The following is a 12,131-nucleotide window of genomic DNA, read 5'->3' as shown; positions in this document are numbered from 1 at the left end:
AATCAAGAGTCATTCTAGCTCTGCCTTAAAAATATTCATTTCTTCCACCGAACGCCTGTTGAGGAAGAGTTCCAAAGAAACATGGGCCTCGGGAAATAATTTCTTCTCACCTTTGCTTAAATGAGCAACCCTTTATTTTTAAACAGTGACTACTAGTTCTACATCCTCTCCATATCCATCCTGTCAATACACCTTAGGATCTTAAAGGTTTCAACTAAGCCACCTCCTATTCTTTTAACCGACAGTGGATCCAAGCCTAACCTGTCCACCCATCGCGGAGTCTAGTAAACCTTCTCTGAATTGCTTCTAATGCATTTATATCTTTAAAAAAAAGACCAATACTGTACACTACTGTAGATGTGGTCTCACCAGTACTCTGTACAACTGGAGCATAACTCCCTTATTTTTGTAATCAATTCCCCTCACAATAAACAACATGGGCAGCACGGTAGCACAGTGGATAGCACAGTTGCTTCCCAGCTCCAGGGTCCCAGTTTTGATTCCTGGCTTGGGCCAGAGTCTGCACTTTCGGAGACTGCACGTTCTGCTGACTGTGCAGAGTCTGCACGTTCTCCCCTGTTAGGGTGGAGGCGTGGGCTTGAGTAGGGTTCTCTTTCCAAGGGCCGGTGCAGACTTGATGGGCCGAATGGCCTCCTTCTGTATTGTAAATTCTATGATTCTATGAACATTCTATTAGCTTTCCTAATTACTTGCTGTACCTGTATACTAAGCTTTTGTGATTCATGCACTGGAACACCCAGATCCCTCTGAATCTCAGAGCTCGGCAATCTCTCACCATTTTTTATTCTTCCTTCCAAAATGGACCATTTCACATTTGCCCACATTATATCCATTTGCCATTTATTTTCCCACTCACTTGACCTATCTATGTCCCTTTGTAGCAACTCGCCAACATTTTCCAGATTCATTACCTCTAACACCCAAAGTACAAGGGACAGCAGTCACATGGGACAAAACCCACCCCCAGGTTCTCCTCCAAGCTTGGAAATATATCACTGTTCCTTCACTGACATTGGATCAAAACCATGGAACTCCCCAAATACACTGGGGTGCCCCTACACAAAATGGACTGCAGCAGCTCAAGAATACAGCTCACCACCACCCTCTCATGGGTAACTAGAGATGAGTAACAGATGCTTGCCTTGCCAGCGACAGCCACATTCCATGAATGCATAAAAAAAGATCTTGTGCCCCAGGTCCCTCGATACCTACACAATCTTCAGAGCTGTGTCATTAAGGCTATATTATCTCTCCCTCCCTCTTCGAACAAAATGCATGGTCTCACTTCCCTGTATTAAATTCCACCTGCCACTTGTCTGCCCATCCTGCCAGCTTACGTTCTATTACAGTTGGTTAGTATCACCGACAAATTTTAAAACGTTGCACTGTATACCAAGAGCCAAGTCAATTATATATGCTATATATATATTCTATATATGCATATATAATACAAGACCTTTCCTTGGCATGAGCCGATGACAATTCATTCCTCATGGGTTTCTCCATAACTGTCAAGTATATTCTTCTTTGATCGCATGTGTAAAACAGTTACAGCTTGCAGTAATAGCTTAAATCATCATTAGCTTTGAAGAAATTGACCATTACAATTCCAATCAATCCAAATGTTAGATTGTCCAAATTGTGTCTCAATACTTTTTAAGACTGCTGAGCCTACCATCAAAAATTAAGTCAGGATCAGGATGGTTCCAGTTCTTGTCCACGGAAATAGGCAGAAGCTGGAGGAAGTAGCCCAGATTTCATGGTTTGTGCTCCTACTCTAGATGGGAATGATTTTTGGTGTTCTGATAAAATAAAAATATATTTAACAACTGAATTAAGAACATTTAATATTATCTGCAAACGCTTTTATATCAAATGGATTCCACTAGGTTAATAGAGCCTCATGGATAGAGCTAAAATAATTTTGATATTCTGAATATGTGCTATAATTTGTCACTATCAAATGTTAAAATGTTCCTATATCTATAACGTAGGTATTACATTTTCTACTCAACCTTAAAGTGAAAAATTACATTGACCTCTCAAATTACACAAAAGCAAGATCAATAAACCCAGCATGAAAGTCAACCCATTATAGATGGCTGCATTCACTAACTAACCAGGAACACATACTTTAACAAGGCCCAGAAATGTTAAGAATAGATTCAAATATTTAAGGAAGGATGCTGATCACGCCACATTAAGTCTATAAAGAAATACCATTCCTACCTGAACCGAATGTAATTTGAGCAGAGAGTCCACGCAGGGGGATGCTGTCTTGTCGCTGCTTAAAATATTTTGATTCTAAACCACCAACTTTGCTATAAAGAGAAGGTAAAGAGAAAAGTCAATCTGAAGGTTGGCCATCACAAACAAATAACAGGGTTAAGGACTGACCAAAATGTAAATATCATCAATGCCAATAAAAGACATTTCACACCAACGCACTTTTCTTTGCCTGATGAAGGAGCTGTGCATAATCCCATTGGGAGTTTTGGTTTTGATGCCATTGACGGTGTACTTGATTTTAAATATTGTGAGCTAATCGGAACCTGTCAAAAATGAAAAACATGTTTGATTGTGACACATACAATTGTTGCAAATGAAAAGTAAAGCAGACCAGACTACAGCTTAATGCAGAATTTTAGATTAAAATAAAGTTAGTTATTTGTACATTAGAAATAATTTGATTGTACAGAATGGACTTTTATTTCCACAGGAGTGGTCCCACTCATTCAACAAAAGAGCCATGGAAACTCAAGTAAAATGGTGTAAATTGGAGAAAATGTGAAAAAGGAGAATAAAAAATATTTTTTAAAATGGTGTAAATTGTTGTACATATTGTTTTTCCAGGGTTCTGTGGTTAGTCTGCTGAAGTTCAACAGAATAAGCGAGAGATCATGCACAGAAATTTACCTTTATATGAGAAAACAAAATTCAAATGTGCCATATATTTGATTGATTTATTCTTAACATAACACCTTAATACAGCAAGGTGTTTCATCCAATATATGTATCTCGCCAACACTAAACGCATTCAAATGGTCATTCGATAGGCATATGGACGATAAGTGAATAGTGTAGATGGACTTTAGAGTGGTTTTACAGGTCGGAGCAACATCGAGGGCCAAAGGGCCTGTACTGCGCTATAATGTTCTATGTTCTATATAATTTTCTATTTGAATCTAATACTAAGAAGAATTTCCTTCGATATTAAGATTAAAATGGTTCTGTGAACTGTTTACATTCCTGCCACAAAGTGTGAGTATCAACCAGGACAAAAGGTTCACTAAGTCCTCAGTAAAGAGTTGCTCTGCACGGAGGATTCCACACCAACATTCCATACTGAAGAACAGCCAACTGCAGCAGCAAATGGACAGTCTCTCAAGCTTGTAGAGAGTTTGGTTTTACCAGCAGCATCAGCAAGATAAATTTCATGGTCCAGGACATTGCCATGTATTAGCATTGACAATATGATGCTGGAGCTTGTTGTTAGCTTCACTTATCTAGGCTCCACAATCATTTTTTTTTGGAAATGTTTTTATTGAGTTTTCATATTTTATATCCAACAAATTACAAATTATTAGAAAAAAGAACACGAAAAAAATTAACATGTATATTTACAGGTAAGCATCTTCATAATAACAACTGTGGCCGCCCCCTTTAACCGGCATACATATTTTACATTCCCCAATATGGCCGAGGCACATGTTTATAGGCATTTATTTACAATTTGGTTTTGGGCCTTAGCTTGCCATCAGACTGTCGCTTGCGGCTTTGTCCTTCCTTTTTTTTTGGAATAATTTTAAGACCATAAGACATAGGAGTGGAAGTAAGGCCATTTGGCCCATCGAGTCCACTCCGCCATTCAATCATGGCTGATGGGCATTTCAACTCCACCTACCAGCATTCTCCCCGTAGCCCTTAATTCCTCGCGACATCAAGAATTTATCTATCTCTGCCTTGAAGCCATTTAGCGTCCCGTCCTCCACTGCACTCCGCGGCAATGAATTCCACTTGAATTTTATTCAAGTTTTCAACAACAAATTTTATCACAACAGAGAAAAACAGTAACCCCTCCAATATAAAAACAATAAATTAACAAGAAAAAGAAATAAGCGTAAAACCATGCAACCCCCCCCCCCGGCTACCTTCGCCGATTCCCGTCCATTTTCCCCTGATTCTTGGCCACCCGACTATTCTTCCTCTTGTTCGTTGGCCACAAACAGGTTCCGGAACAATTGCATGAATGGCTCCCACGTTCTGTGGAAGCCGTCGTCCGACCCTCGGATGGCGAATTTGATTTTCTCCATTTGGAGAGATTCCGAGAGGTCGGACATCCAGTCTGCAGCTCTGGGCGGTGCTGTTGACCGCCAGCCAAACAGGATTCTACGGTGGGCGATCAGGGAGGCAAAGGCAAGAGTGTCCGCCCTCCTCCCCAGGAATAGATCTGGCTGGTCTGAAACCCCGAAGACCGCCACTATCGGGCATGGCTCCACCCTCACCCCCACCACTTTGGACATAGCCTCGAAGAAGGCTGTCCAGTACTCCACAAGTCTGGGGCAAGACCAGAACATGTGGGCGTGGTTGGCCGGGCCTCTTTGGCACCGTTCACATCTGTCCTCCTCTTCCGGGAAGAACCTACTCATACGGTTTCTTATTAAGTGGGCTCTATGTACCACTTTTAGTTGCGTCAGGCTGAGCCTTGCGCACGTGGAGGTGGAGTTGTGGCTCCATAATCATGAGCAATCTGTCACTTGATGCTGAAATCAATACAAATATCACAAAAGCTACAGATGTTATGTCCTAGCTGTGTAAAAATGTTTGGAACAGTAACCTGACTGAGAATGGCAAACTGCGAGTCTTCCAAGCCTGGGATCTCAATGCACCCCTCTACAGTGATGAGACCAGGACAACAAAATTTAGACAGGAGAATAGACTGAACAGTTTCTACTTTTGCTGTCTGAGACATATCCTCAGCATCTCTCAACAAGACAAGGTCACCAACTCAGAGGTCCTGGAGTGTGCTAATTCCATGACTGTACACTCATTGCTAAGCCTGCAAAGTCTACACTGGCTTGGCCTCATCCATCGGATGGACAATGGCCATATACCCAAAGATCTATATGGTCACTGTCTGTGTGGAACTTTCACATTCTCCCCCTGTCTGCGTGCGTCTCACCCCCACAACCCAAAGGTGTGCAGGTAGGTTGATTGGTCACGCTAAATTGCCCCTTAAATCATTTTAAAAAATATATATAAAGATAGTGGACATTGACACTGACAAGGGGAAGGCATTCGCTGACACCCATGACCTGTGGAAGCTGATAGGGTAGAAGGGTATTGGAAGATGTGAGCAGAAATGAAAAGCTCAGCTGGCCAAGAAGGTCCAGAGAAAACGGAGGTCGGCAAATCATTCACCTTTTCAGCCCACTGTCTTCCTCTGCAGCCAATGCAGCAGAGGCTGCCATGCCAGAGTGGGATTCCTGTGCCACACCAAGAAAAGCTAAAAAGTTGACCACCACCACACACTCCATCATCTTATGAGACAGAAGGCTGCTACCACCAATTAAAAACTGAAAAGAGTAAGTGCAGATGCTTACCGTTGGCCCCAAGCTACGCTCACGTGACACAGCATGGCGTGGCTTCATACTATTGGCTGTAAACTGTTGTGGAAAAGATGATACCACAGAGGTAACTGGATAGTCGGTTCCAGAAATAATTAAAAAAGGATTTTTCTCTGACTGCAATAAACAAAAGAACAAAAGTGTCACATGTAACCATTCCAAACATCCCTGACAGACGTACAAATGTTCAAAACATGCTGAATGAAGAAAGCTTGAACTTCAGATACAGTACATGTTAAAGTGCAGCATGTTCAAAAACAATTGTGTAATGACAATGCCAGATTTTCTATCTTCAGCACTGTAACATGGCGCTTTCGTTAGAAATAAAAAGAATAGGTGATTCAAAAGAAAACTGAAATAAGAGTTCCTAAATTATTTTTGATGAAACACAAAGCACTCTCATCAGAATGATGCAAGTTCTTTCGGATTTAAATTTTTACAAAAAAAAAAGCAACCTTTCTTATTCTTCCAAAACAGAAGACAGCGTTTAAATGTTACATAGACCTGATCCTATATTTCCCTCCATAAAGAATGAAGGAAAATAGGATGTGTGGTGGCATTTAATGGCTGGGTTAAATTCCTGCCCATTAGAAATTGATCACCAGACTTCCTGTTGCGGCTATGCCGAGCTAAGCCGCACTTTCGGCAGCTCCCGCTATTTAGGGACTTTTGGGTCGTTTCGAGGGCCCCAAACGGCGCTGTTTTTACGCATCCCGGTGGGGGAAGGTGCCTGGAAGAACTTGCCCCACACTATATGGTGCTCACCCGGAGTGGGACGAAGAAAAAGGCTGCAGCAACTCCCCCAAAAAAACAGGGGAAGGAAAACAAAATGGCGGCCGGCGCAACACCCGAGGACTGGTGGAAATGGGCGCAGGAGCAATAGGCCTCGCTCCTACGTTGCTTTGCTGAGCTGAAGGCTGAGCTGCTGGACTCCATGAATGCAACTACGAACAAGCTGCTTGGGACCCAGGCGGCCCAGGAGGAGTCTATTCGGGAGTTGCAGCAGCAGGCCGTTGAAAGGGAGGAGGAGGCCGTGGTCCTCGTGGGGAAAGTGGAGTTGCACGAGGCACTTCATAAAAAGTGGCAGGACCGCTTGGAGGAGCTGGACGTTCGCACGAGGCGAAAGAATCTGAGGATTCTGGGCCTGGCGGAGGGGCTGGAGGGGTCGGATCTCCCGGCGTATGTGACCACGATGCTGAGCTCGTTGATGGGAGCGGGGTCCTTCCATTTGCCCCTGGAGCTTGAGGGAGCGCACAGAGTGATGGCCAGGAGGCCCAAGGCAGGTGAGCCCCCGAGGGCGGTGCTGGTGCGGTTCCACCGATTCAGTGACCGGGAGTGTGTGCTGCGCTGTGCCAAGAAATAGAGGAGCAGTAAATGGGAGAATTCGGTAGTGAGGATCTACCAGGACTGGAGTGCGGAGGTGGCTAAGCGGCGGGCCGGGTTCAACCGGACGAAGGCGGTGCTTCATGCCAAGCAGGTCAGGTTTGGAATGCTGCAGCCTGCGCGCCTGTGGGTGACATACAAGGACCGGCACCATTACTTCGAGTCCCCGGAGGAGGCGTGGGCCTTTGTACAGGCGGAGAAGCTGGACTCGAACTAGGGCCTGGGGACATACTTTGGCCGTCGTTGTTTCCGCTGTGGCTGTTTTGTTTCAACTGTTTCAACTTTTATAACTTCGACATGTGTGTTATGTATGCTGGTTTTCTGTTTGCTCTGTTTACGGGTGGGTTTGTTTGTTGGGCACGGTTGTGGGTTAGGTGGGGAGTGTTGGGGGTTTGTGTTTTATATGTTCTCTTCTGTACGGGGCTGGGGATTGAGGTGAAACTGGATTTTGGGGAACTGCGTCAGAAGGGTGGGGTGTGGCAGTGTGAAAGCGCGGGCTTTCCTCTGGTTTCCCGCGCTGCGGGGCGGGGGGTGGAGCTTGCGGTGGGGGCGGGGCCTCTACGGGTCTTCTTTCCCACGCTGCAGCAATGCCAAGGAGGTGTGGCAAGAGGGGGATGACCCCAAGGGAGGGGATAGGTTTTGGCGGGAGCTGCCGGGGTCAGCAGAAGTCAGCTGACTCACGGAAGTACCATGGAGGGTGCGTCGGGCAGGTCTATCATTCAGGATTGGACACGAAGAACCGGGGGGTGGCGATTCTGGTGGGGAAGAGGGTGGCGTTTGAGGCGGCTGAGGTGGTGTCGGACAAGGAGGGCAGATATATTATGGTGAAGGATAGGCTGCAGGGAGAGAAGGTGGTGCTGGTGAACGTATATGCCCCGAATTGGGATGATGCTGGCTTCATGAGGCGATTGTTGGGCCGCATTCCGGACCTGGAGGCAGGGGGCCTGATCATGGGGGGAGATTTTAACACAGTGCTGGATCCCACACTGGACCGGTCCAGTTCAAGGACGGGTAGGAGACCGGCGGCGGCCAAAGTGCTGAGGGGATACATGGACCAGATGGGAGGGGTGGATCCCTGGAGGTTTGGGAAACCGAGAACGCGGGAGTATTCCTTTTTCTCTCACGTCCATAGGGTTTATTCCCGGATAGACTTTTTTGTCCTGAGCAGGGAATTGATTCCGAGGGTGCAGGATGCCGAGTACTCGGCCATAGCGATTTTGGACCATGCCCCGCACTGGGTTGATCTGGAGATGGGAGAGGCGCGGGACCAGCGCCCGCTCTGGCGCCTGGATGTGGGGATGCTGGCGGAGGAGGAGGTGTGTAAGAGGGTTCGGAGAAGCATTGAGGGGTATCTGGATACCAATGATACGGGGGAGGTCCAGGTGGGGAGGCTCTGAAAGCAGTGATCCCGGGGAGAGCTGATCTCCATCCGGGCCCACAGGGAAAGGAGGGAGAGGAAGGAGAGGGAGAGACTGGTGGGAGAGCTCCTGGAGGTGGACAGGAGATATGCGGAGGCACCGGAGGAAGGGTTGCTGGAAGAACGGCGCAGTTTGCAGGCCAATTTTGACTTATTGACCACCAGAAAGGCGGAGACACAGTGGAGGAGGGCGCAGGGCACGGTATATGAGTATGGAGAGAAGGCGAGCAGGATGTTGGCGCATCAGCTCCGTAGGCGAGACGCGGCTAAGGAAATTGGTGGAGTGAAGGATGGAGGTGGAAATGTAGTGCAGAAGGGGACAGAAGTAAACGGGGTCTTTAGGGACTTTTACGAGGGATTGTACTGGTCGGAACCTCTAAGGGGGAGAGAGGGAATGGAGAGCTTCATGAACAGGCTATGTTTCCCAAGGGTTCAAGAGAGGCTGGTAGAGGGGCTGGGGGCGCCGATAGAGTTGGAGGAGCTAGTCAGGGGGATTGGACAAATGCAGTCAGGTAAGGCCCCGGGGCCGGACGGGTTCCCGGCGGAATTTTACAAAAAATATGCGGACCTGGTGGGTTCCCTGTTGGTGCGAACCTTCAATGAGGCATGGGAGGGGGGGGCTTTGCCCCCGACGATGTCACGGGCACTGATCTCTTTGATCCTAAAACGGGATAAGGACCCCTTGCAGTGCGGATCATATAGGCCTATCTCGCTCCTTAACGTAGACGCTAAGTTGCTGGCAAAGATCCTGGCTACCAGGATAGAGGATTGTGTGCCAGAGGTAATTCACAAAGATCAGACAGGATTTGTCAAGGGACGGCAGCTCAACACGAATGTGCGGAGACTGCTCAATGTTATCATGATGCCGGCAGTGGAGGGGGAGGCGGAGATAGTGGTGGCGCTGGACGCAGAGAAAGCGTTTGATAGAGTTGAGTGGGGGTACCTGTGGGAGGTGCTGGAGAGGTTTGGATTTGGGGAGGGATTCATCAAATGGGTGAGGCTGCTTTACGCGGCTCCGATGGCGGGTGTAGTCACAAATGGAAGGAGATCGGAGTACTTTAGGCTCTATCGTGGGACCAGGCAGGGGTGTCCCCTGTCCCCCCTGCTCTGTGCACTGGCGATTGAACCGCTGGCCATGGCGTTGAGGGAGTCAGGGAAATGGAGGGGTCTGGTGCGGGGTGGTGAGGAGCACCGGGTATCGCTGTATGCGGACGACCTGCTGTTATATGTGGCGGACCCAGAGGGGGGAATGCCGGGGGTAATGGAGCTGTTAGCGGAATTTGGGGGCTTCTCGGGATATAAGCTAAATTTAGGAAAGAGCGAGGTATTTGTAGTGCACCCGGGAGATCAAGAGGAGGGAATTGGGAGGCTCCCTTTCAGGAGGGCAGTGAAGAGTTTCAGGTACCTGGGGGTGCAGGTGGCCAGGAGTTGGGGGGCTCTCCATAAGCTCAACTTCACCAGACTAGTGGAACAGATGGAGGAGGAATTTAAAAGGGGGGACATGGTGCCGTTATCGCTGGCGGGCAGAGTGCAATCCGTCAAAATGACGGTTCTCCCGAGGTTCTTGTTCCTCTTCCAGTGCTTGCCCATCTTTATCCCTAGGGCCTTTTTTAAAAGGGTGACCAGCAGCATCATGGGATTTGTTTGGGCGCATGGCACCTCGAGGGTGAAGAGGGTCTTCTTGAAGCGGGGTAGAGATGGGGGGCGGGCTGGCGTTGCCCAACCTCTCGGGGTACTACTGGGCGGCCAACGTGTCGATGGTGCGTAAGTGGGTGAAGGAGGGGGAGGGGGCAGCATGGAAATGGATGGAGAGAGCGTCCTGTGGGGATACAAGCCTGGGGGCCCTGGTAACGGCGCCGTGGCCGCTCCCTCCCACGAGGTATACCACGAGTCTGGTGGTGGCGGCTACCCTCAAGATTTGGGGGCAGTGGAGGCAACATAGGGGAGAAGTGGGGGGCTCGATGGAGGCTCCGTTAAGGGGGAACCATAGGTTCGTCCCGGGGAACATGGATGGGGGATTTCAGGGATGGTACAGAGCGGGCATTAGACAGCTGAGGGACCTGTTTATCGACGGAAGGTTTGCGAGCCTGGGGGAGTTGGAGGAGAAATTTGGGCTCCCTCCGGGAAACATGTTTAGATATCTGCAGGTAAAGGTATTTGCTAGACGGCAGGTGGAGGGATTCCCTGCGCTCCCGATATCCAATATCTACAAGCTTATGCAGGAGGTGGAACAGGCGTCAGTAGAGGAGCTGAAAACGAAGTGGGAGGGGGAACTGGGGGAACAGATCGAAGACGGGACATGGGCTGATGCCCTGGAGAGGGTAAATTCTTCCTCCTCGTGTGCACGGCTTAGCCTCATCCAATTCAAGGTGCTGCACCGGGCCCACATGACTGGGACGAGGATGAGTAGGTTCTTTGGGGGTGAAGATAGGTGTGTCAGGTGCTCAGGGAGTCCAGCGAACCATGCCCATATTTTCTGGGCATGCCCGGCACTGGAGGGGTTCTGGAAGGGGGTGGCGAGGACGGTGTCGAGGGTGGTGGGATCCAGGGTCAAGCCAGGATGGGGACTCGCGATCTTTGGGGTTGGGGTAGAGCCGGGAGTGCAGGAGACGGAAGAGGCCGGTGTGCTGGCCTTTGCGTCCCTAGTAGCCCGGCGAAGGATTTTGCTACAATGGAAGGACGCAAGGCCCCCAAGCGTGGAGACCTGGATCAATGACATGGCGGGCTTTATTAAGCTAGGGAAGGTCAAATTCGCCCTGAGAGGATCGGTGCAAGGGTTCTTTAAACGGTGGCAACCTTTCCTCGACTTTCTGGCTCAACGATAGGGTACTGGGACAGTAGCAGCAGCAACCCGGGGGGTTGGGGGGACGATGACTATGTTTGTTTATTTTATTTAAATTTGATTTATTTAATTTATGGTTAAGTTTTCTTGTGGTGTGGGGGGCGTGTGATACATGTGATGTTACGGTTTGGGGGGATTTGTGGGTGTTATGGGGCAGTTAGTTGCATATTATTACTTGTTGTTATATTTTTATATTTTCTGTAAAAAATTCCAATAAAAATTATTTTAAAAAAAAGAAATTGATCACCAGCATTTTCTTCCACCTCTTTTCCAACAACTCCAGTCACCTTTCACTCGTTATTCATGCCACAGTCGAATGACATCAAGTGGTCAGGACTTGGGTCACACATGCATTTCCCTCTATATCTGTTCCAGTGGTCAGAGTGAGGACCTGCATGAAAGAGGTCCTGGGGCAGTGGAAAGCCGTTGGAATAAACTTATCGGACTATTGGAAGTGTTCTAGCCTCTCTTATTTCTTCCCAACACTCCAGCTCAGCTTAATGTCTGGGTAGACACACACACACAGACAATAGTAAATTTATACTTGTATATTTTGGGGATTCCTCTCCCTTTAAATCTTGCCCAATCCATTTCACCAGTGCTAAAAGTGACCTAGAAAACCATAAGATAACCCTCTTCCAAAAAGGCAGTCTTTCAATAATTTGGCCAGGAAAATGAAAACAAAAATAATGCAATACTTCCAGGATTAAAACTATATCATAAGACTTAATGCTTTTGTGATTACGCCTATATAAAATTAAGAAATAAACTGCTGAAATAACAGTGCTTTGTAATCCTCATACTTTGAACAGATAAAGCTACTTTTAAATGATGAATAAAC

General features: G+C 47.7%; 1 protein-coding gene across 1 annotated transcript in view; it reads right to left on the bottom strand.

Annotated features, from left to right (window-relative positions):
* Positions 1-844: 844 nt before the first annotated feature.
* The window catches only part of sass6 (SAS-6 centriolar assembly protein), a 107,903-nt gene continuing 96,616 nt past the window's right edge, over positions 845-12,131 (bottom strand). The window contains exons 14-17 of the mRNA XM_038794770.1: positions 5,625-5,765; positions 2,470-2,573; positions 2,251-2,342; positions 845-1,823 (exon numbers count right to left, since the gene is read on the bottom strand). Coding sequence (XP_038650698.1) covers positions 1,717-1,823; positions 2,251-2,342; positions 2,470-2,573; positions 5,625-5,765 — 444 coding nt within the window. The 3' untranslated portion in view covers positions 845-1,716. The remainder of the gene's footprint in view (positions 1,824-2,250; positions 2,343-2,469; positions 2,574-5,624; positions 5,766-12,131) is intronic.

Source organism: Scyliorhinus canicula, chromosome 4 (assembly GCF_902713615.1).
Source record: "Scyliorhinus canicula chromosome 4, sScyCan1.1, whole genome shotgun sequence".
NCBI classification, from domain to species: Eukaryota; Metazoa; Chordata; class Chondrichthyes; order Carcharhiniformes; family Scyliorhinidae; genus Scyliorhinus; species Scyliorhinus canicula.
Note: the sequence above shows the minus strand (reverse complement) of the source record. Positions and strands in the feature narration are given on the sequence as shown.